Source organism: Vombatus ursinus, unplaced genomic scaffold (assembly GCF_900497805.2).
Source record: "Vombatus ursinus unplaced genomic scaffold, bare-nosed wombat genome assembly UNPS02013931.1, whole genome shotgun sequence".
NCBI lineage: Eukaryota > Metazoa > Chordata > Mammalia > Diprotodontia > Vombatidae > Vombatus > Vombatus ursinus.
The window spans coordinates 1771926-1790298 of NW_020953709.1; the positions used below are offsets into that span (position 1 = coordinate 1771926).

Sequence of the window (18373 nt, forward strand, 5' to 3'; positions counted from 1 at the left end):
GAGAGAGAGAGAGAGAGAGAGAGAGAGAGAGAGAGAGAGAGAGAGAGAGAGAAACAGAGAGAGACAGAGACAAGAGAGGGAAAGAGGAAAAGAGAGAAAGAAGAGAAAGAGGAAAAGAGAGAGAAAGAGGAGGAAAGAAGAAAAGAGGGAGAAAGAGAGGGAGAGAGAGAGGACAGAGAGAATGTGAAGGCCCTGGCTTGCTGCCCCCACTCATTTTCCTTACCACCTGAAATTCCGCCATTAGAGATTCATTTCTTTTGGATTCACTTTTTTCTACTTCCAGCAGCTCCCAGCTGTCCCCTTAGCAACAGGGACTGTTGTCACACCAGATTGCTGTCTGGACTAAATACTATCACCCAGAATACCTTGTGGTACAAGTGGACAGAGCATTGATTCTCAAATCAAAGGACCTGGGTTCAGATTCCCTCCTCTGACATGGCCTTTGTGACCTTGGGCAAGTCACTTAACTTCCCACTCTAGATTCCTGCCTCCTGGCCTCCATGCTTGGAATGCCCTCCCTCTCTCTCCTGCGTCTTCCCATCTGTAGTTGCTTTTAAAGCTTAGCTTCAGCTCATAAAGTCTTTCCTCATCCTCCCCCACCCCCAGGCAAGTTTTTTCCCTCCCAATTACCTGTGGCCTCAGTTTAACTCCGACTTTAACTCTGCTGGGCCTCAGTTTCCTCATTTATAAAATGATGACTTCTGACATCCATTCCCCCTCTGGCTCTAAGATACAAGGAGGGGACTGGTAGGGACTGGGCCACCACCACCTTTCCTCTTGATTCTGGCCCATAGAAACCTGAGTCCCTGGACTTTCCACACTGGAAGCACCCTCTGCCCTTCTGGGCCTCTCCTCCAATTGGCTGGTTCCTCCCAGAACCTCCATTTTGAGAAGGATGCCCTAGCCAACCATGACTTCGTGCCTCTCCAAGCTGTACCCTGACTTTCCCAGATTCTCTCTACAACTTCATGGTGGGGCCCACAGAGGTGGGCACTGAGATACTACTGGGGCCCAGCAGGCTGAGTGAGCCAGGCAGATGAGCCGGTGCCGCAGGTAACTGTGAGGGGCCCAGGCAGGCCTCCTGGCACCTCAAGCGTCCGCTTTCTCTGGGCCCAGTACCAGCTCCTGCCTGTCGGGTGGGAGGTGTAGTCGGGGTACAAACCCCAAGGTTCCTCTGCCAACCTCTTCACAGACTTGTAAGCCTCCCAGGATGTGCACCCTGCCCCCCTGGGATTGCAAAGCCTGTGCTTCCTTCCCCACGGCAGCCCAGGTTAGGCCTCCTGAGGACTGAGGGCTGTCTTTTTCCCCTTTTTACATCTGAGGAAATTGGGGCCAACAGAACTGAACAGAAACATCAGCTAGAGTCCATCCAAAAGAGATCAAGTCCCTGGGCCCAGAATGGAGCTCAGGTTCTCCTGGTTCCTCTGAGAACAGGCTGCCTGAGCCAGAGGGCCTGGATGTGAATCTTGGTTCTTATGTGATCCAGGAGGGATAATTTCTGTCCAGTCCTTCAGCTGTGATCATAATATTATATTACTATTAATCCTAGTATTATAACAGTGGGATGGATGTGTAAGGTTGCTCCTCTAGTTGATAGAACAAGGATGTCTTGCCACTACATCTAAAGTCTAACCTTATCTTGGGGTGGGGCTCCATTTTTCAGTCACCCTTGGATCTCAGAATTTAGAGCTGGCAGAACAGACACTGGCCCTATCCACCTCAGTGTGACTATAAAGGGAGGCTTGGTATAGTAATGGAAGGAGCAGCCTACTGGGAGTCATGCACCCCAGCTGGTACTTCTAGCCCTGCCACTGACCTCATAATCCTGGGCGTTACTCTACCTCATTATAGGGTTTAGAGCTGGAAGTAATCATTGAGTCCAAGTGGCTTGCCAGCCAGAGCTTAGCCCCAAGGGCTCTTTCTCCTGTGCTCCATATATATTCTGTGTGAACCTAATTACTTACAGGATATCAAAATAAAATAGAGAATAGAATGTTTTAAGGTTTGCCAAATGTTTTTTTCTCACAATAAACCCATGAGATACTATAAATACCCATAGAGAGAAAGATTCCAGAGTACCCCACTAGCCTGGAACCCAGATCTTCTGGATTGAACTCTAAGGTTCCTTCTGCTTGCCAAGCCCCCCTGTTAATTTTGTGGATGTTCAGCTGTGTCTGACTCTTCGTGACCCCGTGGACAATACTGTCCATGGGGTTTTCTTGGCAAGGTGCTGGAATGGTTTGCCATTTCCTTCTCCATGCCTCCTTTAATTAGTCAAAAGGCAATCATCAAAGACATTGTGCAGGCCTTGAACTGATCGTTAGAATCAAACTGATGCCTGGGAAAGACCTTAGCTCTCAAAAAGGCCAAAGCCTCCCACTGCAACCTGGGCCATCTTTGGTCCTTCTGACCTATATCTTGCCACCGGACCCAGGTGGCCCAGGTTGGTGACTTTGCACAGCCCTGCCTCACTTACATCCAATTCACCTACAAGTCCTGGCATCACCTTCCTGATGTCATAGTCCTCTGCTTGTTCACTTGACTTGACTTTTGACCTTGCTGGACCCACTGAGAGGTGGTCTCCCTCTGCTTCTTCTCATCTGTGTGACCTTGGAAAAGTCATTTCTTTGAGCCTCAGTTTTCTCCCCTGTAGAACGGTGGTGATGTGATTACGAGAGCCTCAGATAGCATCAATTCAAACTTCCTTTTGTTGCAAACAAACCAAAGCCAGTCAGAGAGTGACTTTACAAGATTAATCCATCAACCAGCAAACATTTATTAAGTGCCACTATATGCCCAGCCCAGATCTCCAGGCCCCTAAGAATACAAAGACAGAATGAGGAGATCATAGTTAGAGTTGGAAGGGTCATCCCTTCTAACCTCCTCGTTGTATTCATGGATAAACCAAGGCCCAGAGAGGCTGACTTGCCCAAGGTCATACAGAGCCAGGATTGGAACCCAGGTCTTCTAAGGTCAAATCCGGTGCTCTCACCCTCATACCCTATTGATAATGCCTGCCAACCTATCTTTAATTTTTTGTCAACTTTTAAAATTCTCTGGCCTGGAAGGAACCTCATGACCCAACTTGTACCTTTGCCTTGACAACCTCCCTACTCAGAGTTCATCCAGAAGACCTCCGATGAGGGGGAGCTCGCTACCTCCCAAGGGAACCCCTACCTCCCAGCATAATGCCTCACACATAGTAGGTGCTTAATCAAAATTGAATGATCGATGTCATAAAATTTGTAAAATTCAAAGCTGGAGAAATTGGAGCTACGATAGCTTACCAGCTGGGTGATCTCAGACAAGTCATGTCTTCTGTTTAGGTCTCAGTTTCACATACAAAATGATGGGTTGGGACTTGATGATCTCTGACATCGCATCCATCTCAAAATCCAATGTTAGGCATCCTGTGACCCGATGGGCCTCCAAGCCCCAGCCTATTGCAAAGGCGGCCCTGATGATAGCCTATGCCCAGCTCTGGGTATAAGAAGTATAAGACTTTCAAGTCAGGAAGGACCTAATCAGTGGCCCGAGCAGAAGTCAGACCCTCTCCAACTCTGGCTCCAGACTGATGCCCCTCCTGGCCATATACCCGACCCAATCTGGGGGCACTTCTCAGCAGCGACTTCTAACCCTAGACCCCTTTTAAGAGCCCCAGGCTGATCAGAAGGAAAGAAAATTGGGGAAAAATTTTCATAGACAGTTTCTCAGATAAAGGTCTCATATCTCACACTCAACTTTGTCAACTCTATAAAAATATGAATGATTCCCCAGTTGATAAATGGTCACAGGATATGAATAGACAGTTTTTGGATGAAGAAATCACAGCTACATATAGTCATATGAAAATGCTCTAAATCATTATTGATTAGAAAAATGCAAATTAAAACAACTTTGAAGCATCATCTCACACATATCAATTTGGCTAAAATGATAGAAAGGGAAAATGACAAATGTTGGAGGGGATGTGCAAAACTTGGGACACTAATTCACTGTTGGTGGGACTGTGAAATTATCTGAACATTTTGGAGAGCAATGTGGAATGATGCTCAAAGAGGTCTAAGATTGTCTATGACTTTTAACCCAGCAACACCACCATTAGGTCTGTTTGCTCAGGTGATCAGGGGAAAATGAAAAGAACCTATATGTTGAAACTAATTATAACATCTCTGTTTGTGGTGGCAAAGAACTGGAAATCAAGGGGATGCCCGTCAATTGGGGAATGGCTGAATAAGTTGTAGTACATGATTGTGATGAAATACTAGTGTGCTTTAAGAAATGATGAGCTGGTTGATTTTAGAAAAACATGGAAAGACTTACATGAAATAATGAAGAGTGAAGTGAATAGAACCAAGAGGTGTTGTATATAGTAACAGCAATATTGTTTGGAAGAACAACTCTGAACAACCAAATTAGTGTGAGTATTATAAATACTCAAATCAACTACAAAGGACCTATGAAGGAAAATGCTAGCCATCTCCAGAGAAAGAACTGATAAATGGAAGTATGAATAGTATGGTTTTACATATATACATATACATACATACATAAATCTGTCTCAAATAGTGGCATTCTCCAGTGTGGGGTAGGGAGGGAGGGAGACAGTTTGGAATATAAAAATGTAACAAAAATATTAAATTTAAAAATAAAATAAAATAAATATTTTTTAAAAAGTAGCTCAGGGCCCGAGAGGCAAGTTCCATCATTCTCTAATTCTCAGGCAAGGACTAAAGGATGAACAATAAGGAGGAGGCTTGGGCCTCCTCCCAAGTCATTAGATTTAAAATTAGAAGCAGGAGTGTGCTGGTGCTCTTGAGAGCTGATTGTTAAAGTTTCAGCATGAGCATTTATACCTCAAAAATCAATAAGAGCTACAAATTGGAGATTTATCTATTGTTTTATTGATTGTCTAGACTTAAGAAAGTGAGGAGAAAATATTAATAATGCTGATTAAACTTAGGAGTGTGTCATGGGTATATTTTTGGGGAGGGAGCCAGTTGTTAAACATTTCTCAGCACATCCCTGGTTATAAAGGACCCGAGAACTCCTCATTCGATAGATGGGGAGTCTGAAACCCATAGATGGGAAGGGGTTTGCCCAGCGTCACATGGCTCCTAATTAGTGGAGGTGGGATTCAAACCCAGGTCCAGTGATCTGACAATGCACCACCCCTATCTCTCCAGCCTGCAGCCCGCCTGCCTCTGCCAGGCACCCTCCGTGCTGCCCACCTCTCGGGGTCTTTGGCAGGGTCACTCTGGACCTCATAACTCTGGCGGTCAGAACCTGATGCTCTGTGGTCAAGGGTGCAGACACAATCACATATGAGACAGGATGGGACCCTGGTGCCCTGGCCACTAGCTGTGTGACCTTGGATAATCACTGCCCCTGTCTGGGCTCCAATTCATCAGCAATAAAATAAGTGGGTTTGACCCTAGTCACTTCTGGTCCTGACATCCTAGGATCCCAGGGCCCCAGAAGAGAGTCCTGCTCTCCATTCCCTCCCCACTGACCCCACATTCCTGCTCCATTGCATATCCCCCTGTCCTGAAGGATGTGGCCCAGAATCATAGGCTATGAGGCCTGAAAGATAACCCATGGTCCTAATCTGTCCTTGTGTCTCTAAGGACACCAGAGCCTTACTGAGTCGTGGGGTGACAACAATTATAACAATCAGCGTTCTAAAGGTTAGAAAGTGCTGCATGTGCAGGGTGTCCCAAGAGTCTTAATGTTGCTTCAAAATGGAATGAGCTTTAATTAAAACCTTTGGGACAGCCTGCACATAGCTTTACAATCTTATTTACAGTGGCACTTCACAACCAGTGGCACAGCGGGGAGATTGCAGGGATAGGGAGTCAGGAAGACCTGAGTTCATATCCAGCCTCAGACACCTACTAGCTGTGTGATCCTGAGCAAGTCACTTGGCCTAAGTTTGCCTCAGTTTCCTCATCTGTAAAATGAGCGTATGAATAGCACCTCTCAGGGTTGTTGTGAGGACCAAATGAGATAAGGATCGTAAAGACCTTAGCACAGTGCCTGGCACATAGTAAGTGCTGTGTTATAAATATTAGCTATCATCATTATTATTTTTTATTAATCTCTACAGTCTCATTATTCACATTATTCTCCTTCCCTCATTTTACGGTCTAAGCCAATCTGGTCCTCCTGCTGTTCATCACAGGCAACAGTCCATCTCTCTGTCCATGACACCCTCCATCCCCCATCTCTGGGTCTTTGTCCTGGCTGCTTGATGTGTGAGGAATGAGCTCCATCCTCACCTACACCTCTCAGAATTCAGTATTTTCCTTTAAGACTCAGCTTGAGGGCCGTCTCCTACAGGAAGCCTTTTCTGATTCTCCCCACCTCCCACCCTGGCTGCCCATGCCCTTTCTAGACCCCCAAATTATCTTGTATTTACTTCCTTTACCACCTGTGAAGGAGAGACTGTAAGCTTCCTGAGGGCAGGCACCATTTGTCATTTCTCGCTTGGCTGCCCCACTTGGGGACTTCTCTGACTGCCTTCTTCACCGTGCCCCTGTGCCCAGGTCCCCTGGCTCCTCCTTCTCCCACTCCCTCTGCAGCTTCCTTTTGGGTGCTATCTTTCCTATTAGACTTTAAGTTCCTGGAGGGCAGGAACCGTCTTTATTTTTTCATATTTGTAATCCCCGCAAATGTTTATCGACTATTTCTTTTTATAATATTTGCCTCCCCTGCACTTAGCATACTGCCTGGCAAGTAATAGGCACTTAATAAATGCCTGCAGATGGATGGATCGATTGACATTCTGTGAGCTAAGTACTGCAGATATCACTATACCCATTTTATAGATGAGAAAACTGAGGGGGCTCAGATGAGGTTCAGAGGGGAAGCGATTTGCCCAATATCGCCAGTTGCAGAGTCGTTCCAACATTAAGCAATTCAATTCAGTCCAATAGTTACTCCTTTACGGGCGATGACATTTCTAGGAACTAAGGGAATCCTTGCCTGGGAGGAGCTCCCCGCCGTCCTAACGTGGCTGCTGCCCCCGGCTTTCCTCAAGACTCTGCTCCATCCCACCTTCGGCAGGAGCACCCCTCCCCCATCTACTCTGTCTCTCTCTAGGGTGAGGCCAGTGATTGACACCTGCCTCCCCCGGTAGAATGCGTGCTCTGTGAGGGCAGAGGCCGGCTTCTACCTTTCTTCGCATGGCCATCTCTTCGCACGGCTCCAAACAGTCCTGAGTCTTCTCTGGCTCTTAGACTGGACGTTCCCTTCAAGTAGGGGTTGTTTCCTTCATTGTCTTTGGAGCGCCCATGCCTAGCACGTAGTAGGTGCTTAATAGATGCATGTGCACGACTCAGGGTCTCTCTGTCGAAGAAGGCAGAGCTGATACCATCATGGCATCGTTACCATTGACTTCTCGGTGGCTGACTATGATACTGATGGCCACCATTTCTAGAGGGCTTTAAATCCTCAGAGCTCCTTACAAACACTCCTTCATGAAACCTCACCAACAACCACAGAGAGAGGCAGCGTGCCCTAGGGGCTAGAGAACCATCCCCCGAACCTGGAAGACTTGGGTCAAGCACTGATCTGGCACGTGCTGACCGTGTGACTCTGGGCTAGGCATAACATCTCAACGTCCCAGGCAACAAAGACGGTTAGACTGCAGAGAAGGTAGCTACCTGCATTGGTGGGGGGAGTTTCCTCATCCGGAAGTTCTTTATGCCAACGAACTCACAGATGGATCCAGTTACTTTTCCTTAACCCTATTAGGGAGGTACTATAAGGCATTATCTTATGTTTATGTATAATATATCTACACATGTGTGTATACACACATAAAGGCAACATGTATATATAAGCACATAATATAAATATATGTATTTACATAGTATATAAATGTTTTATATAGATGTGTTGTATATAAATACATATATATGTTTCTATGTAAATATATAAATACCTGTATTTCTATATATAAATATGCATGTTTTGATATATATATTTCTATACATAAATCCATATATAAATGCACATATTTCTTTACATAAATTCATGTATGTTTCTATATATAAATACATGTGGGTATTTCTAGACATAAATCCATATCTAAATGCATATATGTTCCTATATATAAATACACATGTTTCTATATATGTATATAGATATATAAGTTCACATTGATTTCAATATAAACACATGCATTTCTATATATGTTTCTATATATAAATAAATACATTTTTCTATATATAAATTCATGTGCTTCTATATATAAACACAGATATGTTCTATATAGAAATACACAGGTTTCTACATATAAACTCACACATGTTTCCATATAATAATACACACATACATGCATACACGCAGGCACACACATGCACATAGACAAACATAGCTTCTTTAGATGGGACTCAGAGGGTGGTGCAATTTGGCCATGGTCACACGGCTCGTAATTACTAGAGGCCAGGACTTGCAGCCAGACTTCATGCCTGGCACTGTCCCCGCTACCCCAAGCTTTCCCATGACACTGGGCACCCCTTGAAGGCAGGGATTGACTGTTCTTGGTTCCCCTACCACAGCGCCTGGCGCATAGTAGGGAGGCCCTTAGTAGGTGTTTGTTGATGGAGGACCCGTTCTCATTGGAGAGCTAACGGGGCTGTTCCTCCGAGGCCTCAGTGGGCGCTAGGGAGGTGATCTTGGGAGCATCTCAAAGGCTCTGTCAATGGAGCTTAAGAACCACCTTTGGAGCTGGAGAGGCCGTGGTCGGGTCCACACATATTTATTAAGCCCTTACTGGGTGCCAGGCCCTGTGCTAAGCCCTGAGGATATAAAGAAAGGCAAAAGCATGGTCCCGGGACTGGAGTCAGGCAGACCTGAGTTCAAATCCCACCTCAGACATTTTACTCGTAATGTGATCCTTCATCACTTAACCTCTCTCCGGCTCAGTTTCCTCATCTATAAAATGGGGATAGTAATAGTCTCTATTTCCCAGTGCTGCTGTGAGGATGAAATGAGAAAATATTTATAAAGCTCTTTGCAAACCTGAAAACACTATGGAAATGCTGGTCACATGTACTGTATAAACGCTTGTTGAATTGGATTAGACCAGAAGAGCTAAGAAGAGAGAGGCCCGTTGCTGGAACGATGCTCATGGGAGCTCACAAAGGCCTGGGTCTCTCCCCTGCTCAGTAAGCCTCCGTGGCTCCCTCTGACTCCTAGGATCACACACAAAGTCCTGTCTTTGGTGTCTAAAGCCCTCCACCGTCTGGCTCCATCCTCCACATCCGCCTCCTTACATGTTACCCCTGTCCAGCCAGACTGGCCTTCCTGCCGCGTCTCCTGCCTGACGTTCCCTTGCCCGTCTGCCTCTGCACCAACTGCCCCTAAGGGTCACAGAAGGTGAGACTTGTCGGGGTCCCCGCCAGCTGTTTAATCCATGTGAGCCCTCCCTTCTCAGCTCTGAGGCTCAGCTCCCTGCCACACTCTACCCGGGGCATTTAGCCATCCCCTTAGATGCTGACACCTCCCCCTCCTCACAAACGACCTCATATTTATTCTCATCTACTTATATGTGTGGGCAGCTGGGTGGTGCAGCGGATAGAGTGCTGACCCTGGAATCAGGACCTGAGTTCAAATGTCATCTCAGACACTTCCTAGCTGTGTGACCCTGGGCAAGTTATTTCACCCTATTTGCCTCAGTTTCCTCATCTGTAAAATGAGCCAGAGAAGGAAATGACAAACCACTCCAGTATCTTTGCTAAGAAAACCCCAAGTAAGGATCACAAAGAATCACATACAACTGATCACAAAACAATAACAAAAAAAAACCCCTTATATATGAATGTGCTATTTGCCCCTAATGGAATGTAAGCTCCTTGAGGGCAGGGCCTGTTTCATTTTTGTATTTGTATTCCTTGCACTTAGCACAGCACCAGGTACATAGCTGGCAATTAAATGCTTGTTAATCAATGATTGATGGAAAAGATTGTGATCTGTACCAGTGAATGAACTCAGGCATCCTAAGAGATGGAATCCTACAGATGCACACACATGCAAGCTTCATGTCAAATTACTTCCATTTGTATAACCTCCTCACAACATCTTCTGATACAGAGATGGGCATTGGGATGGTTCTACACATTTTATAGCTATAAAAATCGAGGTCCACTGAGGCTAAGTCAAGAGTCCACAGTCATGCTCTAGGTCAATGTCAGGCCCAGGGTGCTAAGCTGGGTCTTCTAGCTTCATCTCTAGGGCTCTCCTCTCTGGGCACATCACTCCTGTAAGTTGGCCTTCAAGGGCAGATCCTCTGGGCCAACGAGGGAGCTAAGGCTGTGGCAGCTTCCCATTGGTTCAACAGATCCAATAGAATGTGTGGAACCCTGCAGCCAGGACCCTCCTCTCCCTTGACCTTCGTGCCTCAGGTACATAGCAACCACCCTGCACCCGTTGGCCAGAGCTGGTTCACTCTCCCTGTCATCACTGGACCTGGGTTCAAATCCTGGCAGAAACATATCGCCAATAATGACTTATACATAAGAAATTGGATATAAAATACCGTCCAAGACCCACTCATTTCCCTCTGCATCAGTTCATACAAGTCATTCCCAGGCTTCTCTGAAACTGTCCTTTTCATCATTTCTTACAATACAAGAGTTATCTCATCATAGCTATGCGCCATAACATGTCCGGCCCTCCGGCTCAGCTATGTATGTTTGTAACAAGGGTTATGTTTTTTTTTTTCTTTCTCAAAGTCAGGAGAGGGGAAGTAGGAGGAGGAAGAAATAAGTATTTGTTAGTTGAAAAAAAGTAGTATTTGATTGAAAAATCATCAAGGAAATGTGATCAGAAAATGAATTGAAAGAGTGTGGCAAGAAGGAAGAGCCATGGAGATACTGACCCTGGAAAAGTCACTTCCCCTTCTCTCTAGGCCTCGGTTTCTTCATCTGCAAAATGAGGGCTTTAGACTAGGTGACTTCCAAGGTTCCCTTCTGTCTCTAAATCTATGAATTCATGAACTGGACAGATGGACAAGGAGATGCCAGGGGAAACTGAGGCAGAGCTGGATTATTTTTTTCACCACATCAATCTCTTATTGGATGAGAGAGGCAGGTCCCCCAAGGTTTAATAACCCTAAGTTGGGGAGCTAAGACTCGGACACCTCATCCAGAAAATGGAAAGAATAAGTATGCTGCAGAAACTCGACAAAATTGGTAACAAGCCTCAAACGAATGCCACGTCCAGTCTTGCCTCCAAGAGGCTGATGAAGCAGACAGAGGTGGTGGACTACAGGTGCAGAATGGGGCACATGCCTTCAGACACGGTCAGTGTGCCTGTTTGTTTTGCTTCCTTGTCCCCTTTTTGTTACAGGAGAGGACTTTGTTGATGGGGAAGCGTGCATAGACTGACTGAGGAGGTGGGGCTTGATGGGGCGAGGTGAGGGTAGAAGTCCATTCTACTCCCTAACTCCCACTCCATCCATCCCTGGGGGTAGGGCTGGTTGGGTAGTTGGAACAATTTTGAATTTTGACACCTTCTCAGCAATTTGGAGTCTCAGAGGGCTTCGGGGCAGTGGAGAGGGTCAGTGACTTCCCCAGGGTCACACAGCCAGTATGTGGGAGAGACAGGCCTTGAACCCAGGGCTTCCTGCCTCTCACAGAGCCTCTGTAACTCACTTGCTGTATGACCTTGGACAAGTCACAAACCATCGATTCTCCAAGACTTTTACTGAGTTACTGAGCAGGTGCTGATGTGCATCAGGAAGGGAAAGTTACACTCTGGGAGTTCCCTATGCCAGTGAAATCACAGGTCTGGTGCCCCCTCCCCCAAATCCTCCGTTGCTTCTGGTTTGACTGGCCCAGTGTATCCTCGGATCTTGGGGGCCTGATTGATTCCCCCCTCCCATTCTGTGGGCACAAGGCACTGTCCTGGCTGGTCCCACCCATGGACGTCCATGGTGTGGGGTTACCAGGCAGAGGCCGAGGGCTCAGGCCACTGTTGACCCCCTGGAAACTTCTCAAGCCGCTGGACCGTCCTCTTAGCCCAGGGCAGGAGATTGACTCCCTAGGGGTGGGAGAGGGCTTGGTGTCTCTTCACTAAGGCCAAGGAAATGACATGAGCTCCTGACATCCCAGGGCCTCCCACTGTGTCTTTTAGAGTCGATTCATTTCCTCCCTGCCTCCTTTGTTCTAAACTTGGCAGATGCTACAAGGCTTCAGGCTATGATAGTGATGAGATGGCTGAATTTAGAGTCAAAAAAGACCTGGGTTCAAATCTCACCTCCAATGCTTACCTACTGTGCACCCATGGACAATGACTAACCTCCCCAAGCCTCAGTTTTCTCATCTGTTAAATAGGTATAAGGCCCAGGTCCTTACCTCATGAGGTAGCTGAGGCTCAGACGAGATAAATATATGTCATCTTGTTAACTCTAAAGGGTTACATCAGCATCAGTCTTTAAGATCCTGAGGTCAGGAGAGATAAGCTCACAGCCTGCCTCACCGATCAGTCTACAGGATCTGGTGTTGTGTGGGCTTCTGGCTGGTTTGAGAGAGCACAGCATCAATCTTCCCTCTGGCCCATGTTCCCTCTCTTATGCCTCTGGCTGAGCATCTAATGGCCCTTGACTCCCTTCTTAAATAGGCCTATTCACTGAATGGGTGTTGCCACTCAAAGTGAGAACCTGGAAAGACCTTAGCTTAAAGGGTCAGGGTCTTCCATTGCATCCTGCACCGCTTCCAATTGTCCTGACCTCTATCTGGCCACTGGACCCAGATGGCTCTGGAGGAGAAAGTGAGGCTGGTGACCTTACCCAGCCCTCCCTCACTCAATTCAAAGTCAGCAGCAAGTCATGTCATCATCTCCCTGATGTCATGGTCCTCTTCGGGAACGAAGGACAAACATAACACAACCCAAGTGGAGCTGGGCATGAATGGAGCTAGGCTTCAGGGAGGACTTGGGTTTGTGTCCATTCCCATTTCTCTGGACTTAATTTGGAGTTGGCTGAGCCTTGGCAATCATGTTACCCAACCCCCTTGTTTATCAGAGGCAGGGTAGCCAAGTGGACGGAGCACAGGACTTGGGAGCCCGAGGTTCTGGGGTTGGATAAGGCCTTAGCGGGAGTCTAGTTCAGTGCCTTTATTAGACTGTTGGGTAAACAGGAAGAGAGCGGCAAAATAAAAATTTGAACCCAGGTCTTATGACCCTAAATCTGGTGCTCTTTCCGCTAGATCAGACTGCCTCTATAAATTGAGGGGGAGGATCTTCACGTTCAAAATTCAACTTCTTGTATGAGGACCAGCCCAAAGAAATGGAAAAAGCCCTAAATTCGAGTCCTCCCTCGGGTCTAACTGCATCTCCCCCCATCTTCAGCAGCCTTGCCCACCCTGAGGGCTATAGGCAAGAGAATATGAATCAGAGAAATGGAGGAGGTCATGATCTTTCCCACCACCCAGAGGCCCAGCCTGCCGCTTCCACCGTCCGCCCAGATTGATCACCAGGGTGTGTCACACGGTTTCCTCCGTCCCCAGCAAGAGTGAATCTGGCGCTGTGTTTGGCCAACAGGAGAGTCTCAGAATAGAAGACAATTGCCCCCCCACACACACAAATGACCTCGTATAGGTATTTAGGCATCTGCAATCAGTAGAATGTAAGCCCCTTGAGGGCTCATTTCTCTCCTTGTAACCCACATGCGCCTTGGACTATGCCTTGCCCATAGTAACTGTTTAAATCATTCTTACTGGGTGGAACAGAATGTGCATTCATTCACTCATTCACCCTAGACAGCATCTTTTGCTTTTTGGCCTGGCTGTTGGAGTGGGCTGAAATTATTAGACCTGCCAAGACCTAGCCCTCGTCCCTTTCATCTCACGGCCTTTGCAGGGCTGCCTCAGGCCCTGGAGGCACAGCATCCTCTCTGCTTCTCTCTCTCTTGCTTGGTTACCCCCTTCAAGACTTTCCCCAGCTGGCGGGACTCTTTTTTTTTCCATGACCTGGATGGAGATTTTCCTATGAACCTGAGTAGCTTCCTGTCACCCCTACCCAGCCAACGCTTCTCTGTCTCTCCGTCTCTCTCTCTCTTTCTCTCTGTCTCTCTCCCTCTCTCTCCCCTCTCTCTGTCTCTGTCTGTCTATCTTTCTCTCTCTCTCTCTCCTCTCTCTCTGTCTCTGTCTGTCTGTCTCTCCTCTCTCTCTCCCTCTCTCTTTCTCTCTCTCTCCCCCCCCACACACACACTCTCTCACACACACACAACCTCCATCCTTGGCTCTTTTTGGATCTAGGAATCATGGTTTCAAAGGGTCCTGCCAATGGTCCCAAAGCCAGTTTGTGTTCCCTTCCCTACCCTCGCCCCCTTTCTCCATCAGCCAAAGGCACTCACATTAGGAAGGCTGCATGACAACCCACCCAAAGTTACATGAGTCATCATTCAAGGACCACCCCTACCCCCTTTCTGAAGAGCAGGGCTGCTTCTGGGGCAGTTCAGGGGTCTCCGATTCACCCTAAGGGATCCCATCTGAATCAGAGCCCAGGAAAGAATATGCCAGCGAGGACTTGAGGTCCCAGGCTGCTGGACCAGGCATCAGCCTTTAGGACCAGAAAGAACATCTAGTTAGTGACCATCTAGTCTAATCTCTTCACTTTACAATACAAGAACCTGAGGCCTAGAGAGAGGCAGTGACTTGTCCAAGGTCACAGAACTAATTAGTTATAGGGCCAGGATTAGAACCCAGCTTTTCCATCTCCCTGTACATGCTGTGTCCTAGGATTAAGTAGGCCTCCCTTCCCAGATCTGTCATTCAGGGCCTGCAGTCATTTTGTTCAGGAGAGGAGGAGGGCTTTGTGTGTGTGTGTGTGTGTGTGTGTGTGTGTGTGTTTGTCCAGAGACAGAAGTCTGCACCTTCAGAATCTCAGTCCCAGCCAGACACTATTTCAACCTTCCTCGTGTGAAGTCAAGTTCAGGAGGATATTTGGGGTTGATTGCTCTGAGCTCTCCGTAGGTGACCCTGACCTAGGCTAGACCCTGGTCACCTCCTCCTTCCCAGATCTAGGTCTGCTTCCCCCCGGGGGTAGTGTGGTGTTTGCCAGGGGGTCTGCAGGAATCCCAGGACCACAGTAGATCCTACAGCTGGAAGGGACCTTAGAAGCCATCTTGTTCAAGCCCGTCCTTTCATAGACGAGACCCCGAGAAGAAAGCATCTGCCCCATCTCGTACAGGCAGTGAGTGGTAGAGCTGACTGGGTCCTCTGACTTTAATCTCAGCACTGGTTCCATGCTTTCCCCTCCTACTGTGTGCTGCCTCCCCTACTGCGTGCTCCACATTTTCCCAAGTCCTGGGAAACTCTGCTTGGTGGTCTGGCTTGAGATTCCCAGAAATGCCCCCCAGACTCAGCCCTAGCTGGAGAGCTGCCTCTGGCAAGTACAGCTCTTTGCAGCCTGAGCATCCGTCATGAGCAACTTCCTCCACCCCCAGCCTCCATCCATCTGCAATGAAGTTGGGCATCTCCATGACCTGGAGAATGGGGATGAGCAGGTGTGACTGAAGGCATCTCCTTTCTCCCCAAGAGGACAGACAGAAAGCAAGTGGCTAAAGGGAATCATAGGAAGGAAGGCTTACACAGGGGCAGCCATTAGGGATGGGACATGCCGATTTTAGGGTAGAAATTAGGGTGGGGCTGGGGCAGGAGAGGAGGTGGGGAGCATATCCAAGCTGGATGATATAATTAGAGACTTAGACCTGGAGGGAACCAGTGGGCCCAAGCCCCTGGAGAAACCGAGGCCTCCAGAGATGAATGACTTGCCCAAGCTATAGAGGCAGTTAATGACAGAGCTGACCTCTGACTCCATTTCCCTGCTCTCTGCTTCATCCCTTTTCATAGGATTAAGAACTGTGATCGGGTTTAGAGTGTAGCCCCTTCATCTGACAGATGGGGAAACTGAGGCCCTCTCAAAGACGACGTGACTTGCCCTCAGTCACACAAATAAGATAGTAAGGAGTACAGCTGGGATTTGCCCCCATTCATTGGAACATGCCCCCGCCTGACCCCCACATTCACCGGCCCAAAGTTCCCCCAAAGAGGGATAGCCTAGAAGTGCCCAGCCAGGAGCCCAAAGCCCAGAACCCTGGGGCCAAGCCACACCTACTGGTCTGCCTCTTTCTAACCCTGCCGTGTCTCCCCAGGGTATCCCATGGTCTCAGAAGTTCCCCCAAAAGGAAGACTCACCCAGTGTCGCTAGAAGGCATAATAAAGTCAGCGGTGACCAACAGAGCCCCATGGACAGAATGCTTCTCCCACCTGTGGGGACCTGGTGGGCAAGGTGTCTGCTCCTTGGTGGTTCTGTTCCCCAGGGAGAAGGAGGAGGCTGGGGGGGGGGCGGTGTCGTGGGGCTCTGCGTCACTGGTATTTGAAGACTGAACTGCCAACTTCCTCCAAACTAAACCACCCTCCTCCCCGGCACTGGGTGATAGAGGAGACCAGCATGCTCTGTGCTGGCTTCCTTTCCTGGCGGCAGTTCCTGGGGGCTGCCTGCCTGCTCCCCTTTTCTCTGAGCTGGGGGTGAATGCCACCTTTGACCTTGCTCAGGCCCCGTTCCGGGATGGGAGCAGTGGGGCAGAGGAGCTGGGGTCCCCTAGACCAATGTCAGCTCAGGGAGGCTTGAGTCTGGCCGGGGCCCAGACCCCAGAGGAGTGGTCGTGTGTTTGGGGGACTAGGGACTTGGAACATTCTAGCCGAGGTCCTGGGGTCTCACCCATTTTGGGGCTCTCCTAGTTTTCACGGCTCTGAGGACACGGCTTCATCTGCGTCCTCCCATCTTCACCTTGGGGTGACTTTCTGGGGGTCAGGCAGACCTGCTCCCCGCAGGTGGGGCCCCAGCCAATTGCCAGAACACCTAGGGAGGGTTTGAGGGTCACCATGAGTATAAAGAGTGCGCTGTTTCCATCAGCATGGGTGATGTGACACGATGTGTTTGCCACTGTGTGGCATCACACATGTTTCTCTCTGTCTGTGTTTACTTCTTATCTCCCCCGTGTGGCTGGCGTTTGAGGCTTTCTGCTCTTCAGGGGAAACAGGAAACAATCCCCTTGTTCTCAGTGCAGAAGAGGCAGGGTCTCAGGCTTCTGCAGGGCTGGGGAGGGAGGAGTCCTGGTTGGCGCCCAGGACAGGGGCTGGGGCCCCCAGCCTAGTAGAGGGAGGCACCAATGGGAAAGAGATCTCCATTTAGGGTCAAAGGATCTGAATTCAAATTCATGCCTCTGACACTTGGGCCCCTGGGCAAGAAACATAACTTTTCTGGGCCTCAGTTTCCTTCTTTGTAAAATGAGATGATTGTCAGTCTTTCCACAGTCATTTATTAAGTAATAATGTGTGAGGCACTGTGCTAAGCACAAAGAAAAGGAAAAAAACCAGGACCTGTCCTCAGGGAGCTTACATTCTAATAGGGAGACGACTTCATACATACAGCATGTAGTGCAGTATAATGGAAGGCAGTCTCTGAGGGAAGGCACTGGCGGGGGGGGAGGGGGGTGGCACGGGGGCAAGAAAGTTTTTTGCAGAAGGTGGGATTAGAATTGTCTTGAAGGGAGCTGGGGAGCCTAAGGGGCAGAAATAAGGATGGAGAGCATTCCAGGCCCAGGAGGCAGCCGATGAAAAGGCACATAGGAGCCACAGCAGGAAAGCCAGTGCAGCTGAACCCTCGAGGACTGATAAGGTGTGCCCTGGAGGGGCATCAGTGTCAGAAGCCTGGAAGGGCAGGAAGGAGCCAGGAGGTGAAAGGCTTTAAATGCCAAAGAAAGGATTTTGTACTTGATCCCGCAGGCAATAGAGGGCCACCAGTGTCACCCAGCTAATATGTATCGGAGCCTGGAAGGAAATTCAAGTTAACAGGCTCCTGCTGAGAAGACTCAGATGCCCGTCCTGAGCTTGTCGGGGGTGCTGCAGGGGAGACAAGGCATTTTCTGGGCATAGATTAACTCTAATTACTCTAACTCTCTAAGGGGTTTACTCACAATAGCTCCCTGGGGTTAACATCCCCATTTTACAGGTGAGTAAAATGAGGCTTAGAGGGGGGAAATTATGCTATCAAAGTCATGCTGCTAATAAATTTCATTGCCAAGAGGGGAACCCAGGTGCCCACACTCAACAGTGCCCTTCCTACAGTACCATGAAACCGTCTCTAGAAGAAGGGGAAAACTAGGTTACATAGCCTCTAAAGTTCCTTCTGATTCTGATATTCTAAGGATAGTTTCAGCTTTAACACTCCATGTTCTATGTTCTAACTACCTTTCTGGCTCTGACATCCTGTATTCTGTGTTCTAAAGGCTGTTCCTGACATCTAATCAATGAGCATTGATTAAAGTGATTAGATGGTACTGTGCATAGAGCTCAGAACT

The 18373-nt window shown here is 48.2% G+C and overlaps 1 protein-coding gene across 1 annotated transcript in view; it reads right to left on the reverse strand.

Moving 5' to 3' along the window:
* Positions 1–16406, reverse strand: part of CD5 (CD5 molecule) — a 37970-nt gene extending 21564 nt beyond the window's left edge. The window contains exon 1 of the mRNA XM_027858791.1: positions 16206–16406. Coding sequence (XP_027714592.1) covers positions 16206–16257 — 52 coding nt within the window. The 5' untranslated portion in view covers positions 16258–16406. The remainder of the gene's footprint in view (positions 1–16205) is intronic.
* Between the last annotated feature and the right edge of the window lie 1967 nt (positions 16407–18373).